General features: G+C 31.8%; 2 protein-coding genes across 5 annotated transcripts; one reads left to right on the plus strand and one right to left on the minus strand.

Annotated features, from left to right (window-relative positions):
- Positions 1–69: 69 nt before the first annotated feature.
- On the minus strand, positions 70–6,402 carry PSF2. 4 transcript variants are annotated; one of them, XR_016321496.1, is made up of 9 exons: positions 6,175–6,402; positions 5,993–6,067; positions 5,796–5,928; positions 4,882–4,978; positions 4,762–4,792; positions 4,597–4,683; positions 2,954–3,106; positions 2,613–2,706; positions 70–358 (listed from the first exon to the last, which is right to left on the minus strand). XR_016321496.1 is itself a non-coding variant. In XM_012233812.4 (8 exons), the coding sequence occupies exons 1-8, from the start codon at positions 6,220–6,222 to the stop codon at positions 2,686–2,688; spliced, it is 627 nt and encodes a 208-aa protein (XP_012089202.1). In that variant the 5' UTR covers positions 6,223–6,401; the 3' UTR covers positions 2,425–2,685. The 4 variants fall into 4 exon arrangements, 2 of the variants coding, with proteins under 2 accessions (XP_012089202.1, XP_037494573.1); XR_016321497.1 differs by lacking the exon at positions 70–358 and adding an exon at positions 2,112–2,316; XM_012233812.4 differs by lacking the exon at positions 70–358 and having other exon boundaries at positions 2,425–2,706; positions 5,796–5,910; positions 6,175–6,401.
- Positions 6,403–12,834: 6,432 nt separating this feature from the next.
- Positions 12,835–17,311, plus strand: TPI (triosephosphate isomerase). Its single transcript, XM_012233800.4, has 9 exons — positions 12,835–12,992; positions 13,278–13,353; positions 13,827–13,950; positions 14,064–14,148; positions 14,292–14,424; positions 14,960–15,054; positions 15,941–16,019; positions 16,878–16,960; positions 17,056–17,311. Exons 1-9 carry the CDS (start codon positions 12,954–12,956, stop codon positions 17,104–17,106), a joined length of 765 nt encoding a protein of 254 aa, XP_012089190.1. The 5' UTR covers positions 12,835–12,953; the 3' UTR covers positions 17,107–17,311.
- The last annotated feature ends 1,218 nt before the right edge of the window (positions 17,312–18,529 follow it).

Here is an 18,529-nt window from a genome sequence, read left to right on the forward strand (position 1 = left end):
AGAATTCCTTCATATTTAATGCCAACTTTTGGTTTCAGGTACAGAGAAGGAACAAATTCCAGTATCCAATTGTTTATGGTCCAATTTGTTGTCTAGCAACTAGCAAGGATGAAACATACTAATTAGTTTTTCTTGTCTAATAATTGTTATTACCTACAGGGCAACCTTTTAAATATCATTGTACCAAAACAACATATATGGCTTTAAAAGACAACTTAGAAGTCAATTTGGGTCCAATTGGCATAATCATTTGGTGTGCTGTGGCTTTTGATTGAGGGCTCACATTGGATTAAACGATTTCACCGCTCAGAATTTTGATTGACGCGACTCAGTTGAGGTATGTACAAATTTCTCAATCCTAATATAAAACAAATGACATGAAAAAACGTTAGGTAAATGAAATCAATGTTTTAAGAGGATCTATTCATTTCCTAGCTCTAACAATATACAATTCTAGTTTCCATCTAACATGTTTAAGTTGCCAAAAGCTAACAAAAATATAACTAAGAGCCGCGCTACAATTTTAACCATTCATTTAAAAAAGGAAAAAGAAAGAATGATGAAAAGCACATGCTTCAACTTGCAAACTTTATGATAAAATAGCACCATCACCCACCAATGCTAAATATGTTATACTAGTCAATTTCTACATAAAAAATAACTAATAGAATGTAATATAACTTGATTAAAGATATTTATAGTATATATGATTTAAATCATTCAATATATGAAATTTCTAACCCAATTAATCTATATTCACGATGGACAAGTTTACAAAAAAAAAGTAAAACGCTCTCTCTTGAGTATTTAAAAACTTTATATCAAAACTTAAACTCGAGACTTCTAATTAAGAGAAAAGAGACTCATATCGTCCCTTTTCAACGGTCAATTGCATTATCTAAGACTTGATATAAAATGAATTTTATAAACTTTTATTATTATGATGTGGTCCTTGCTGCAAGGCAAAAGGAATCAACAATCAAGCACATAGAAGGGCCATTAGAATTTGATTTCATTTTCAAATTTTGTAAAGGAGCAACGCAATAAGAAAAAGTTGAGCACTAAAAATCATATTGCTCAAGTACATTGTTATGGAAAAATTATACCAAATACTGGTTTGTTTGATAAAGCAAAAGCATCAATATAAGCAATGCATGATTTGCCAAACCTAGGAATCTGGTTCAAAATTTGAGCCAATCTTTCACACATGGTGCTCATTATTAAAACAATTACTCTTAGTTGTCTCTCTCTCTCTCTCCTGTCTGGATGTAATCATTGCTATTAAAAGGTCGATCTTTCAGGAGAATCTCATCATAGCATATTAGCATTTAAAAGAAAGAAAGGGAAAGAAAAAACAAAGGGATCTAATTGCTGTGAAAAATAAATAAACTGCAACCAAAATAGTTTTCCAGCCAAGTAAAATCTCTACACTTGATTTTGACCCAAGATCAAACTCACCGCCTTAGTTCAAAAATTTAATTTGATTTATTTGAAAATTTGATTTTATTTATATAAAATTGAAAAAAAAAAATCAAAATTGAACTAAAATGAACCGAATCAAATAAAAATAAAATATTTTATTATTTTTGCAGCCACAAATTATAGGCATAATTACGCTATCCTAGAAGTATTGTATTATATAAATATATAATATTCAGACCAGAATCGGATTTATTTAATTTGAATACAAATATGCTCAACCCAACAAGTAGCAAACTACCCTGACAAAGATGATAGTTGTGGATAACAGCCATCCTTGTCATTCATTCACTAAGTAAGGTTGTGCGTTGAACTTGCAACAGAGACAAGAAGACTTGAAGACCCACAGCATGTGCTAACAAACAATAATTTAATAGCTCCATAATTCAGGGGAGGGCCAGAGAAGGCATCATGAGCATATTCTAGTCCTTTCTAACTGGCTCCACAAGGAATATCCGACATATTCATATCCTTCTTTTTAGGCTGATTTATGGTACATGGGCTGGACACTAGGCAGATATTTTTTTTTTCTGAGAGATTCCTGATTGATGTAGATTATATTGCCCGGAAATGAAAATTATGGACACGTTGAAACGTAAAAACAAAAGGAGAAAACAACATTTCAAATATAATTTTACAGAAAAATGATATTTTAAATAGAAAAATAGATAATATAATATTTTAGATAGAAAAATAGATACATAGAAACGTTTTCAAAATATAAAAATTGCCTGTGGTTGAGAGTTCCCATGCATCATAGGCATAGCGGTAATCGTTGTTCGTGGAAAACTCTAGTCTAGACTAGAAATAAGAACCATCAGGCAACGAGCGTAGAAACTGGGATATAAATGCAGGAGGAAACATGAATCCATGTTATGCATAAAAGGCATAGTAATATAAAATCAAAACCTAGAATTTAGCAGAAAAATGTCTAGGACACCTATGTAAATGTGGCAAGGCCTTGCACATAGTATCCATTTACAGTGATTTTGTCTTCACAATTTATTGTGTAAAATAGTAAATGATTTATTAGCATAGTGATCATAAAGGGGTCAACAGAGAATTGCTATTTCATCACTACAATAAGATCAGAAAATGTTCTTTTTGAAAGGATCAGAAACAAATGGAAATACCTTCTGTAATAGCATGCTCAAATCATTGTTTTGAGGTCGAGATGAGAAAGGAATTTGGATGGACAATTACCTATTATCGAGGCCTCAGGTTCCGCTGCAAAAACAAAAAAGATCGGTTAAATAAAGACTGCCTACTTTTCTTTGTAGAATACTCCTAGAAAGAAGGAGATAGCAACTTTTGATGCCATTACACAATTTCTGTTCCTGCAATTCAGTAAGTATAGATAAAGCATGAACAAACATTCAACTTTGCATAGAAAACGTTATTCCCTTTGCCTATCATCATAGTTATAAGATAAAAGGAGAAAAAAAAGACATGATATGTTTAGTCCGGAACATACTCTTGGCCTGACATTAGGTGCTTGCGGCTGTCTATCTTGTGTTCTATCTGTATCTGGCATCACCTGTTCACTCTCATGCTTATAGAATGCTTGTAATGCTCTCCCAGCGAATGCACGAATTATATTGACTTCCATTGCAGACATATTTTTCCACTGCAACATCAAATTCAACATATCACTGGCAAAGATGCCAAAAGTAAAACAAATTCCGAAGCAGAGATGTAATCTATGAAAAAGGATATGTCAGTAAACAATGTGCCTCCAAAAGTGTATCCATGCTTCCAGAAACCCACATAATGCAGGAGTAATCACAGGACACAATGCAGAAAGACTGCAATCATGCTCTAAATGATTTACATATGAGAAGTAAACAACCATTTGCTAAACCCAACAATAAGCATCTCTTTTGTTTTAAATACCTACTGTTATATATGGTATCAGTCAAATCATTACTGTGAATCTATGAAATACCAATGTGCGCCAACTGTGACCATAACAATTTAGCCACAAGACATTGACTCAACCGCAATATGACAATTTATAGCAATCAAACTATAAGCAATTCACAGATCAAAGGTGCCCAAACCCTAGAATTGGCGCATTTCTAATTACCTTCACTTATTTATATTGTTGATATATTTGCCTTCTCACTCTACCACCAAGAATAAGTCATGAAGCTGAGAGCACCCATATTCAGAAGATTTTAAATCACTATATTAACTGGATTCAAGTGATTAATAATTTCTCTAACCAGCTTACCTTTGTTCACTACTGAATTCATGAATTCAAGAAATTTAAACAAGCTGTCATCATAAATGAACCCATGAGAACAATTAGGCTTATTTTCTCATGGTGGTTAAAGCCCCTTCATTTCTTGAATTGACACCACATGCAATTGACTAAAATCTTGCTACATTTCCTGATCTGTTCATGGTTAGTACTTATCTTAATATTCTTTTTTTTTTTCTCGATACAAGTATGATATATTTGAAAAGCCAAATTGCTAATTTGGAATTCTGTAGTCCTTAGTTGATGGATGTGTGTGGACAAAACAGGGTATTGGGAGGAGCAAAGCTAGTTGAATAGAGCTACGACTTTCTGATCTAATGCTCTTCAGAACTGTATATTTCTAATTCCCATAGGGATAATAAATGTTACTTCATTTTTTTTATCTGGATAATGGAATTTTACAAGAACTCCAAATGGGAATTGGGAAGGCGGAACAACAGCTTTTGGTTCCTAATTTCCATGGTGTATTTCTTGCTCTCTGCAATGCCTTGGGCATACTGCCATCAACAAATTCTTGCTATGTAAATTATCCCTGATATATGTATCACTATCTCACTTCAGTTTAGGGGTCTGGTCTCACATTTGTTTAGCTAAAGATTGAAAAAGAATGACACGACCTTTTAGTGGATTGAAGTATCCGTTGCCAGTGACAAGAGGATCACATACACATGAACAATTACGAGAGATACACTCCACTTTTCCCCATTAGTTAACTTTTAGAAATAAACAAACAAAAAATCATAAACTCTCCAACAAAGAGCAGATTTCACAAAACACATGTCGATGCAACTTTGAGAGGCTATAAACACAACCAATTGGTGATTAATGTCAACAAATTCATAAAGGAAGCATACCGTCACGGTTGATGCAGTAAACTTTTCTAGATTAGTCTCCACTTTATGAAAACGTACATCCCTGATGTCCTCAATAAGTGACCTCACCTGTAAATAAAGAAATGTGAGGAATTCCTGGAAATAACCCACATGCAGATTGAAAAAAAAAAAAATCTTCACACTAACCATGTACATATCAGGAATGTCATCACGTGCACTGCCGTCCACAAAAATCAAAGTTATTATTCATGTTGTTCAGCAGTAAAATGAAGTATACAAGTTACAATACAAGGGTTTAGTATTTACTGGTCAAAAAGAAGTCTTGATATTTCCACATAATGAAAGGGAATAGGCTGAAATGCATGCGAATCTCGTTCTCCTTCTAGAACTTGGGTCAAATTCTCTGATCAACAGAGATAGAAATTATGGGGAGATTACAATATAATATTTAATTTCTATCAGATACAGTAAAATCATTGAGGTCCTAAAATTTAATAATTACAAGGGAAAGGAAGTATCCAACATTCAATAAAATTTTTAACTTCGTGAATGTGATACAGAAGAGAAGCTTATGGAATTGTCTGATTAACTAACATAAACTGCAAATTATATAACACAACAAGAAGACTCTGCAATCTTTAATAGAAGTTGGTGAATGGCCATATATGATTGGAAGAAAAACAGAAAAATAATATCATGAAGGTCCAAGCACTGTCCTGTTGTAATGCACCTTGACATCCTTCTAAGTGCACATTCAGGCATGTGTATCCTTTTGTTCCAGCAAAGCATAGCCCTCAAATCAAGCATCCAATTCTCAAGATGCCAATATACATGGAAGATAATTTAGCGTTCAAACTTCTTAAGTCGTTCTTAAGTCGTCAAACAAGCAAATCCTACTTGAAAGTCATATGACTTGAAAAAATGCTGCCATTCATGATGACATTCGGGCATAACAAAAAACTATTATCAGATGAAACTGATAATTGTGTTTGCAATGGGTATTAACTCTTAATTTTAATACTAATAAACCCCTCAAAACTTTTTCATTTTACTTAATTGGTTGACATTTCATTCTAATACTGATTTATCAACCACTCACAATACTAAACTAAACCTATAAAACTACAATTGATATACGAATATATAAACCTATATTTGTACCTCTAATTCGAACATTTGTACTGTGTGTCCATATCTGCATCTTATACACAAAAACTTACCAATAGACATCCACTGAGGAGGCCTAATTGTGCACTTCCCTCGCTTCTTCAGCGCCACCGCTAACCAAAGTGGCACTTGCGTTGCTATTTGTGGATAAAATGGACCATAATCCCCCTGAAATACAAAATTTAACTACAAAATGCAAATTTACGCATATACTCACAAACAGAGAATCAGAGAGTATAAAGAGAAATACACAAATAAAATTTAGAGAATCCATCCTCAGATTGGGAACAATCTCCACCAATTCATCTTCAGCTATAAACTCGACCTGAGAAACGAAACATCAATAAATTATAAAGCAAACATATGAAAAACCATCTAAACATGAAATTATAAACGATGCTCAAATAAAAATTATAGTGGATTAGAAGAGACCTCTTCAGGTGAAAAGAGAGAGAGGTGGGAATCAGATTGACCAGCCATTTCTGCGATTTTGAGTATATCAACGGTTTTCTTCTATCTAATTAAAGAATGATTTGGATATTGGTCGAAGGAATTGCGGTAATACAAGGAGAAGATCAGTGTGGAAAAAGAAAGTGACTGTGAACCCTAGGTGGCGGGAAATTGTGCATCTGAGGTTTTGGTAAAGGAAAAACGAACTTTTTGTTTTAAATTTCATTTTTATATCTGATTTTTCGGCTACGCGCTAAAAATTAAAACTAGTCGTTCCATATCGGATTTATTTTACTAGTAAATTTATAAATCAAACTTGTTAGCTTGTTAACTTGATTTATAAATTTAATTTATTTTGATTTCAAACTTGTTAACTAATTAACGGTTTTTCATTATTTCTCCCCAAAAAAATTATTTTTCTTAGTTCATATTAAAAATTTTAAGAATATGGCTCAATTTGTTGTGGCGGTGCCCATTCAAGTGAAACCCACATGTTTATTATTGGTATGGCGGTGCCCATTCAGTGAGACCCACACACGTGATGAAAAGAAAAAAAAAAGGTGAAAGTTGTCATGCAACTTTAACAAAGATGGGGAGCCGTGGATGAGTTATACACGGCTCTCTCGTCTTCCTCTCCTATTTATAGGAGAGGATTTGCCTCGGTTCAAACACACCAACAGAGATTAATAATCTCATATGTAGAGAGTTTTCAGTTTTAAGAAAGGGTTCTTAAAACTAAGGGTCTAAAAAAATAGTGAAAATTATTAGGGTGTTTTTGGGAAACACTTTTGAGTGCCACTATTTTGTATTACTCTCTTTGTAAGCCTACTATTTTTAATAGTGGAAGAAACATTCTGAGTTGGTCTTGTGGACGTAGTGTTGGGAATCAGCTCTTATACCAGTTGTTAGACATTAGCTCTCATACCACTCATTGGGCCTTTTCAACCAATTAAGAGAAAATTACGGTAGCGGAAAAGTAAAATTGTGACACACAGAATTTACGTGGTTCACCCTTAACTTGTTTAGGACTATGTCCACGGGACCAACTCCAAATATTTCTTCCACTATTAAAAATAGTAGGCTTACAAAGAGAGTAATACAAAATAGTGGTACTCAAAAGTGTTTCCCAAAAACACCACAATAATCTTCACTATTTTTCTAGACCTTTAGTTTTAAGAACCCTTTCTTAAAACTGAAAAACTCTCTACATATCTCTCTACATATGAGATTATTTATCTCTGTTGGTGTGTTTGAACTGACGCAAATCCTCTCCTATTTATAGGAGAGAAAGACGAGAGAGTCGTGTATAACTCATTCACGGCTCTCAATCTTTGTCAAAGTTGCATGCCAACTTTCACCTATTTTTTTTCTTTTCATCACGTGTGTGGGTCTCACTGAGTGGGCACCGCCACACCAATAACAAAACACCAATAATAAACATATGGGCCCCACTTGAGTGGGCACCGCCACAACAAATCTCCCCTTGCACACTCAAGTGGGGACGTTAGCCATGCTCTATCATCCCTGCAGCTAATCGACAATATTCAAATTTATCTTAGGAAGAATTCCTCCTTTCATTCAAGATCAAAGCATATTGATATTAGATATCATTGGATCAGGGATGTACTGGAGATGAAGCAGTTATACCTTGAGAAGATCCATACATATGAAAATGGATCAGATATGTTAACGAAGATTCTTCCAAAAGACAAATTTGAATATTGTCGATTAGCTGCAGGGATGATGGAGAGCATAGCTAACGTCTCCACTTGAGTGTGCAAGGGGAGATTTGTTGTGGCGATGCCCACTCAAGTGGGACCCACATGTTTGTTATTGGCGCTTTGTTATTGGTGTGGCGGAGCCCACTCAGTGGGACCCACACATGTGATGAAAAGAACAAAAAAAAATAGGTGAAAGTTGGCATGCAACTTTGACAAAGATAGAGAGCCGTGAATGAGTTATACACGGCTCTCTCGTCTTCCTCTCCTATAAATAAGAGAGGATTTGCCTCAGTTCAAACACACCAACAGAGATTAATAATCTCATATGTAGAGAGTTTTTCAATTTTAAGAAAGGGTTCTTAAAATTAAGGGTCTAGAAAAATAGTGAAGATTATTGGGGTATTTTTGGGAAACACTTTTGAGTGCCACTATTTTGTATTACTCCCTTTGTAAGTCTACTATTTTTAATAGTGGAAAAAATATTCGGAGTTGGTCCCGTGGACGTAGCCCTAAACAAGTTAAAGGTGAATCACGTAAATTCTGTGTGTCACAATTTTGCTTTTCCGCTGCCGTAATTATTTTCGTAATTTTATTGCCGGTGACCTAACACAATTTACCCCTCTAAACTTGAGCACATGATACAATTTGTCCAAAACTTTTTTGTAAAATTTATTTCTTAAATTTAGCTCCAAAAGAATAAAATGTTTAATTTTTTAAGGGACAAATTTTTTTATAGTTTTAACTAAAAAATTTACTTAAAAATTTAAAATTAGAATAATAATTAAAAAAATTTACGGTATTTGATTCAAAAATAATTTAGCAAATATTTGATTAAAAAAAAGTATAAAATTAGAAAAAGATTTGACTGTATTGAAATATTTAGTTAAAAAAATATATTATTTATTGTTTGATTATGTTTATAATTATATTTGATTTAGACTATACATTTAATTACTTTTTAATCATATTTGATTTATTTCAAATATTTTTTTTGACAAAATTGGACATTTTGTTCTTTTGGTGCAAATTTAAAAGACAAATTATATGAAAAGTTCATTTTTGAGCAAATTAAATATTGTGTCTAAGTTCAACCGACAAATCGAGCTTTGTTCCAAATTTATAAGAACTCATAATGATAAATTATGATAAATAAAAAATGTAGTTATTCTTTTTTTTTTAGAATGAATAATACTTATATTAGTGCATCAAAGTTAAGCTACAATAAAAAATAATAATACTGTTTGTTTAGGAGTGGACTTCAAACCTTAACCTCATATTTCGAATAAATAAATTTTATAAAATTTTGTGGAATTTATTTATAAATTCAAATTTTTGTATTTGGTATAAAATGAATAATTAAATTATACAAGTTCAATTCTATAGATTTAAATATAACAAACCAAATTCTACTAAAAAAAATGTGAAATTTTCAAATGAATTCTACAAACTTAAATCATCTAAAACTTATGATAAAACTATATGCTTTTTTAACCTTTTAAAACTATTGGGGATTCATCACTGGCTAGGGCTTTCGAATCAAAGCATGGGCATCTGCAACTAAGAGGGAGCAGTAGATCGTCGATTGACGAGCCGGGTCAGTAAACTTCTATTGGGACTTTTATTGATTCGACTAGAGGGGCTCCTAGCAGCAAACTTGTATGAAGGGCTCCCGTGGAGACGCGGGAGATGCAGGAGCCGCCAGCCGGATCGACCAATAAATGATAGGCCAGAGGGATGGGCTCATTCGACTAATCAGAGATCCCTGGCCCTACCCGACATAAAGTTGGTCGATTGAAAAACTCAAATAGGAGTAAGACATTTCATAAAAATCTTTCTAATCCGGAATAAAAGTAAATAAATTTTCAATTTTAAATTTATTCTTATTATGAAAAAATTATTTATAAATGAATTTTAAATTTTAAATTCATTTATATCAAGGTGAGTTGATTTAGCTCTCAAACAAGTCATTTTGAATTTATTTGTAAAGAAAGTGAATTCATTGTTAAAGTACAAACAGTTTTATTTGCTTGTCTTTTAATGTAATAAATAGAAAGAATATTTCATTATCTTCGTTACGTCATTAAGGTTATGGGAGAGCATTTAGTTCCAAGCCGAATGAAATCGAATTAATTTCATTTTGGTCTAACCGAATGGTATATAATTTGTCAAAATCGAATTGAATCAGTTGGTTTTTGTTTTGATTCAATTGTTCTAAACTGAGTTAGTAATTTTGAATTTAAAAATAAATTTAATTAATTATATATAATAATCGAATTAAATTTGAAAACCAAACGGCTTTATGTATTCAAATCGACTATTAACCACATTTTAAAAACAATTATCTTAATCCGGCAAAACAAATTAATTCGGTTCAATTTTCGGTTAAAAATATAGTATTGCTTTCACCTAATTATATCCATGCAGGCTTGCCAAATCAAATTACCTTTACGGGATATATCCAAACCCCAAACTCTACACCATAAAGCTAGATTACCAACAAAATAAGATAATTTTCTAATAATTGAAATGCTCAATAAAATTAATAAAAATAAAATATTTTTTTCCAAATGAAAATTAAGTCATTTTACAATAGGATTACTCATTTTTTTTAAAACATTTATAAAATTATTATAATTTTATAAACCACATTTATATTAATATACTTACCTATCACCATTAATCACCTTAAGCAATTGTTTTAATTTTTAAAGTATAAAATTTATATAATCTTATAAATTATTAAATTATATTAATTTTTAATATTACAATTAAATAATAAAAAATAAATATTTAAATGATATATATATTTTGCAAAACATTTTTTAAAAATGAAATATTTTCTGAAAATAAACAATGCTTATATATACATATGAAAGCTGAAGCGACAAGAACCCTTCTTTTTGTTGAGCATTCTATTTTTCTTTTTTCAAGAAAATTTCAAATTTTTTTCTTATTTTCTATATTTTGATTGGTCAATTTAATTAAATTTTTAATTTAATATTTAGTATATGATAATGACAATTGATGTCTTTTCAAATCTTATCTAATCTAATTATCTAACTTAATTCAACTAAAACATTAACTTGAATTAAAACAGGAGATGTTATTATCGTACTCAATCCTAATGGCTTAAGTAACCTCTCTTTAGTTTCTTTATCTTCCCCTTCGAATATTATTTAATTCCGTTTGCTTTTCAAATAGTTGTTTTATGTAAATCTTTCATAAACAGTATTAAGAAGATAGATTATTATTGTACTCTGAAGGTGGTTTTAAAGGTGTTGGCCATGATTGATAATAAGACTAAGTAGAAGGCAACAAAAGATGTTGATGTTTAAAATGTTTTTTTTTTTTTTTTTTTTGCTGTGATTTTTTTGGCTGATTTATTTTGTAATAACATGGATTGATTTTATTGTTGGGTAACTAAAAGATCAAAAGCTAATAGTCGTAGAACAACATCATAGCCATGGCATCAAGTGCAGGTCTTTTATGGGATAAGAAACTAAATTCAAGAGGATAAAACACCAGCTGAATTACCAAATAATGATGAGACAAAATTGAAAGTCTTCTTCACAAGTCTCTTTTACAGGCTTTTAATGTGTATATGATAAAAGATCCGATCTAAAGAGTAAGTTACAAAGGATCATGTGGGGGAGTTCTTACTTGCAGTTTAAAAGAAAATGAGACATGAGATTGCAACAATATGTTCATTTGCATTGGTAGATAATCTGAAAATATTTGTTTTGTTTCTATTAAGTGAAGATATAACACGTGAAATTATATTTGACAAATTAGCGTGAAAGCATATTATTCACGCTCATAATTAATCATATATATATATATATATATATATATATATATATGAAAAATTAACGCCAGATATTACTTGAGTATCTCATGTTAAAATTTTATTAATGCCAATAGAATAGTTGGTTATTAATTCTATCTATTATAACCAATTTACTGATAAATTTAGTATTAATTTATTTTAATAAAAGTCAATTTATTGGGTTTATATTACTTTTCATTATATAATAGAATATTTATTTTTTTAATTGATTTTTAAATTTTTATTAAATACATCTACAACTATTTATATACAAATAATTTGACAACATACTTAATAATAAAAAAAGACATAAAGAGAAAAAAATCTATTCAATCACCTTTATTATTGATTTCAAGGTGAAATTGCAAATATATATATTTTTTTAAATTAGCAATATAATTTATGCATAATAATTATTCAGACAATACCAATACCCGTAAGCGAGGCGCGGGATTTCAACTAATTAAATATAATAAGTAAAATTAATGTGAATGGAATTATACATTTATTCATATTCGGTATTATTATGTTGGATACTTATGATAAATTTAAATAATATTGGACCATAGAGTTTCCATGTGAAGTTAAGAAATATATATATATATTTAAAAGGAAAAGGTTTAGGTGTGCAAAGCTTCAAATCAACCGCATTGAAATTTGACGCTTGAAATTTGAAACGATCTAATTCAATTTGATTATTTCATTTAAGAGAGGTTTGATTTATCGAAAAGTTAGTTTGAATCAAAATTACTATTTGATTCGAATCCATTTATAGAAATTAATGGATTGTGCTTAAAATCAACCAATATGACAAAAGCGGTCGAACAGACTGATTAGGTTCGAATCAGATCCACCATTTGCTCACCCCTAGGAAAGGTTGTTGAGAAAATAGTGTAATAAAATTGCAATAAAAAGATGACCCAATCCTCATGCGCACCACTTACTTCCTATGACGTCCCAAAACACATGACCACACCTCACCTCAACAACCTTATTTGAATTTACAAAAGTGCCCTTGATTAAACCAGCAAAGTCTCCGATGCTCAAGGCATATCCTATATGCGACGCTATAATCGTAATTTCATTGTTTAAATTCTTTTCTGGCCCCAAGTCTCTCGTAACCATGAAGAAGCCCATAAATATCAACGGGCGACTCGGGACGAGAGGCTACTATCTGCTGCTAAAGAAATCGAAGATTATTATCATCAACAACAATGGCCAGGAAGTTTTTCGTCGGTGGCAATTGGAAATGCGTAAGTCTTCGCCGGCCATTTCCTTTTTTCTTCCTTTATAATTATCGTTTTTTTACATCTTTTATATCTGAGAGCTTACTTTTGCAAATGTGTGTGTTTGGTTGAATCGAGCTGGTGAATGTTAATTTTTTAGCTGATAGTTTTATTATTTTTTTTTTTGCTGATTTTCGAACACTGAGAGAATGTTATGATGAATTCGAATAGATTTTGGATTTCTTAATGTCATTTTGATAATGTGAAAAGAAGTTCGTTTATCTGTTCGTTTTGAATTGAATTTGAATGTAGAATGGAACCACTGAAGATGTGAAGAAGATAGTCTCCACTCTCAACGAAGGTCAGGTGCCGTCATCTGATGTTGTTGGTAGGTGGAATGCTCTGATCTCTGTCTCCGCTCTTTGCTTTGCATCTGTTAATGTACTTCTATGCATTGTGTTTGATATTGCTGTAACCGTGGTAAATACTCGCGACTTGAATCTGGATGATTTGAAGGGTAGGCAATGAATAATGCAAAATATATTTGGGAATATATAATGGCTTTTTCAGAACTATAGTTTTATTCCCATTGGCGGTCTCTTGTGGTTGTATGGTGAAATTTGGAAGGATTACTGTAATGAAGGGCTAAAATTACTGTAACTTGAACGATAATTGATATCATTATATGACTAATTTGGAGAGTCATTAAGTGTCAAGAGTGTTACAGAACGGCAATTTTGTATAGAGGAATTTATTGGTCGACATTACTTGCGATCCCTGTCTGAAACACAACAATAAGAGAGTGATCGATGGGATGCATTTTTACATATTGATACGTTGAGAATTTTTTTCCTTTTCCAGAGGTGGTGATAAGCCCTCCATTTGTGTTTCTTCCACTGGTGAAAAGTTCATTGAGGCCCGATTTTCATGTTGCGGCACAAAATTGTTGGGTAAAGAAAGGAGGTGCTTTCACCGGTGAAGTTAGGTGTGCTTAAGTTTATTTTGTTTGCTTTTTCAAAATTTTGATGACTAAGGTAATATTATCTCATATGCAAAAATTGTTGAGAGTTCTAAAATTCATGCCTCATTTATATACAGTGCTGAAATGCTTGTGAATCTGGCTATTCTGTGGGTCATTCTCGGCCATTCTGAAAGGAGACTTCTCTTAACTGAGTCAAATGAGGTAGGCTGTGTTACGTAGAGCAATATTCTGCCAGTTGATGTACTAATGAGTTCTTCTTCATAAGTGCCTATTCTTTGCTCATTGTTCAATGTTTATTTTCTTACACATGTGATATATTCTGATTTGGAAGCATTTCATTTCAGTTTGTTGGAGATAAGGTTGCATATGCACTTTCACAAGGTTTAAAGGTGATTGCTTGTGTGGGTGAGACTCTCGAACAGCGTGAAGCAGGATCTACCTTGGAAGTTGTTGCTGCACAAACCAAAGCAATAGCAGGTATGTATATGGACTATATGGTGCTGGTATTTTTTGGATTTTATATGGCTGTTGAACATGTTTGTTGCTTAAATAAATATTAGTCTTGGTTTTTCCCTCTCTTTCTAAATTTTAAATTTTTGTAAAAAAGATAGATATTAGAAGAGGAAGAAAAGAAAAGGAAGGAAAAGATACCTTTAACTTAAGCATTTCAAGTGATAAGTCACAGTTGAACTTAAGCTGTTAGTCAACCAGCTGTTACTTAATGAAATTGGTTGGACATGTCAACTACATGTCTTTTTGGTTAGCAAAATGACTTCATACAAAATCCCTAGTGCACTGGTCCTAAACTTGATGTACAAATTAGTGCAAGTGGTGAAATTGCAAATGGTAGATGTTTTTGCTAAGGGTGTCTTTAAGTAAGAGATTACATGATTTTTCATTGTCTCATATAGTGAAGAATGCCATTGAATGTTTGGTTATGTGTCAAGATAGTTGCTATCTGTGACAAGATTCAAACATTCTGATTTTAGTTTCATATTTGCTTTGGTGGTAGCACGTATAAAGAATTGGACAGATGTTGTTTTGGCATATGAGCCTGTGTGGGCTATTGGAACAGGGAAGGTTGCAACTCCTGCTCAGGCACAGGAAGTAAGTCTAACCTAGCCTTTTTATAGAAATTATGCTGACTTTGTATATCAATCGCCTCAATGCTTCTTTGTACTTCAAATACGGTAGTAAATGTTTACAGTGTTTCAGAGCTAGAAATGTGGCTGATGAATTGTGTACAAGGGCCATGATGAATGACTTAGAAGGACATTGCTAGGGATTTAAAATGATCATCTATTCAGAACTTTTGTACACAATGAAGGAGTTGATCTAAAGATACTGGAGGTTTTGAACCTGCTTTTATTTTTCGTCAGTTTTGTATGCAATGACCTATAATGAATTTGAGAATTGAGAGAGCTAAAGAGGGGAAGTAACAACAATGAACTGGATTAAGACTGAGATGCAAAGAACTTATCTACGTTTTTTGACCTCTTAAAATCTTATAGAGGATTAGAAATTTGGTTCTTATTATTTTAAAATGCTTGACTTGAGGAAGTAAAAGTTGTTATAGTTTTTGGCCAAAAGATTGGGCATCTTAGCTAAATCATGTTCTCAACAGGCTATCCTTCCAGTTAATCTAATTATATGAACTTGATGAAATGCTGTATTTGTATAAAATGACTTGCATATATTTGTTGATATTGAAACAAATAGACTGACATCTGAAACATGCAGATGGAATTTGATTCTAACTTTTCTTCTAAGCTCTGGGACTTCCTTTTGTGGATGTTAAATTTTTACCTGGTAAATGGTATTGGTGACCATTTTTGTCCCTGCTTCTTGATTTCCACTTTGCCTGTGTTTTCAAACTATATGGTGGATTTCTTGGGATGTTCCCTATAGAAATGTGGATGTAACATATCAAGCTATCCAATTTTCACTTTTATATGTTTTCTTTTTTCATGCAATTATTTCGCCCATGTAACAGGTACATTTTGAACTGAGGAAATGGCTTAAAGAGAACACCAGTCCAGAAGTTGCTGAAACAACAAGGATTATATATGGAGGTACCTCCATATATCAGTGTGACATCATGCTATTATATTTTCTCATTGTCATTGTTGTTAGAATTTGAAAATGATAGAGGTGTTGGCGTACTTCCTTTTATTTGCTAAATTCTTCACTTCTTGAAAGAGAATCAAGTTTATGAAGTGAAAAATCACTAAAAATGGCAGGTAAACATGCGTCTATCGTTGAGCTTATAATTAAAGTACAAGCACAAGGACAAGGAGTGTCCAATCTGAACTTATGGAAAGTCAGTCGAGATCATATAACCTTTAGTTGTTTTGTTATTGATGTTTAGTATAAGAATAATGGAGTCAAAGTGTAAAAACTATAGCAGGTGCTTGTTTATACAAACAGAAGCTTCCCAAAATCCATAAGGAGAAGATTTTATTGTTTAGCTGACTAATTGTGGTCAGCTTAATCCCGGGACCTGATGAGACATATTCTAAAGCAAAAGCTTCTGTTTATACAAACAGAAGCTTCCCAAAATCCATAAGGAGAAGATTTTATTGTTGTCAGCTTAATCCTGGGATCTGATGAGTCATATTGTAAAGCAGACTTGATATTGGATCTTATTGGCATCTACACAATAAGTCTCAGGGAAAAGAGATATGATACCACCTCTGTGTCTTAGAAGCCCCTCCATATTCTTGATCTCTCAATTTTGGCTTTAGCTTAAACATGATTGCTTTTCAAAATGTGAAACATATAAAAAGGAAATTCTTGTGCATTTTGGTTGCTGTTGGCTTGCATTTTTTCCTTTTCTCCTTAACTATTCAATGGGTTGCAAGAAATAAATGGATTCATTTAATTATCTTCCCATATTCCTCCATATTTAATTGTCTAATTGCCTCTTTCAGGATCAGTCACTGCTGCAAACTGTAAGGAATTGGCAGCACAGCCTGATGTTGATGGCTTTTTAGTTGGTGGTGCTTCTCTAAAGGTAAAAAGAATGTTGCTTATTGAATTGTATGTGTTTTATTCTTTCCCTATCCTTTTCTAAAAGTTGAATTCCCTTTTTTTTGCTGTTGTGATCAGCCGGAGTTCATTGAAATTATCAAGTCTGCAGAGGTGAAGAAAAGTGCCTGAGCATAGCACTAGGATCAGCTGATGACTGTTTTAAGTTCATGTTTGTGAGGTATAGAATCCATAATGTATAATCTCGGTCACTTAATTTTTGAGGAAATAAATTGTTTTTCTTTTTGTAATGGCATACCACATCTCAAGCTGGTTTATGTCTGAATAAATTCTTCTTGATGCCTTTGAAGCAGTTAAAACACTCATTTTGGTGTCACATATCATTTTTGTTTTGGGTTTTTGGTCTTTGTTTCTTTATTTTGAAAGCTCGCTTTTCGGAAAACAGGTGATGAAACAAATGTGAAAAAAAGGCCCATTATTAGGTATTGAGTCCCCAATATCACTATTTATTTATCTGATAAATTCTCTTTTCTTTTCATTTTAAAGCATGGAGGAATTTTATAATCTCAGACTTCATTTCTCCAACTGTATCATTTGGAAATGCAATTACATACTCTTTAGCAGTAAAATAATTGGACACATTACGATTATTTTGTAAAAAAACATAAAAACAACTACCACACTAAACACAATGTGAATCACATTTTCAATACGAGTGTAACACAATCTACAATTTCTTAACAAATATTTAAGCCTTCTATAACTCCCATTTCAAGCAAGAAGCATTTTCTCTTTATTTTTAATTAATTCCATTAAAAAATTAATTATACTCTAAATTTGCGAGTGCAATATGTAAATCACTAAATAAAATTTATCCGCCGTTACTGAAAACAGACGAAATTAAATTGGTTATTGCTTAAATTATATTAACAACGCAATTATGATGATGGTCAGATAATCTTGCTGATAAGATAATAATCCTTTCATACTGTTTAAATATTATAATCTAATGCTAACTTGCATCAAATTCAATGAATGCCAAACTAATATCATAAGAAAAATGACATTCACAATTATAAAATTAGGATGCTTAATATGACATCATCATTAGACAAGCACAATGACGGCGCAATTGAAAGATTTAATTAATTAAATTTGGTACATATCCACTTGCTAAATGTACACAACTCTCAAAAGTCTATACGTGATTAAAAGTTTTTAAAAAATAAGGAGAAAAAAAAAGGAAAATCGTTCAAATATATTTTAATTTAAAATATCATTTTTTGGGTATAAAAGATAAAATTGACATTTATCCAAATATAATTATAAAATTGACAATCCGCACATAGCAAGATAATTCATACATAAACTCTTGTGCTTCTTTAATAGAAAGGTAGGTGTGTGCAGTGCAATTGGTCTTCAAATTTCTAGAAAAAAAAGGAATAAAACATAAAAATAAAAAAGTTAACTTTAAGCTTTGACTAAAGATGGGTTATGAATAAATAATTACATGAGCAGAAATAATAAAATCATAATAATAATAATAATAATAATAATTTTTGAATAGTTGTAATAGAGAAGAGTCAAAGAATAC

The sequence above is a fragment of the Jatropha curcas genome, chromosome 6 (genome assembly GCF_041381405.1).
Source record: "Jatropha curcas cultivar XTBG-Jc1 chromosome 6, XTBG_Jcur_1.0, whole genome shotgun sequence".
NCBI lineage: Eukaryota > Viridiplantae > Streptophyta > Magnoliopsida > Malpighiales > Euphorbiaceae > Jatropha > Jatropha curcas.

What these genes read in the sequence shown, in the direction of transcription:
- TPI (XM_012233800.4), top strand. Translation starts at nt 12,954, where the DNA reads ATGGCCAGGAAGTTTTTCGTCGGTGGCAATTGGAAATGC. An exon ending in GCTTTCACCGGTGAAGTTAG is followed by an intron (nt 13,951 to 14,063) that starts GTGTGCTTAAGT and finishes ATTTATATACAG; the next exon opens with TGCTGAAATGCTTGTGAATC. An exon ending in AACAAGGATTATATATGGAG is followed by an intron (nt 16,020 to 16,877) that starts GTACCTCCATAT and finishes TGCCTCTTTCAG; the next exon opens with GATCAGTCACTGCTGCAAAC.
- PSF2 (XM_037638645.2), bottom strand. Translation starts at nt 6,222, where the DNA reads ATGGCTGGTCAATCTGATTCCCACCTCTCTCTCTTTTCACCTGAAGAG. An exon ending in TTACTGCATCAACCGTGACG is followed by an intron (nt 3,107 to 4,596) that starts GTATGCTTCCTT and finishes TTGATGTTGCAG; the next exon opens with TGGAAAAATATGTCTGCAAT. An exon ending in CACCTAATGTCAGGCCAAGA is followed by an intron (nt 2,707 to 2,953) that starts GTATGTTCCGGA and finishes TTGTTTTTGCAG; the next exon opens with CGGAACCTGAGGCCTCGATA.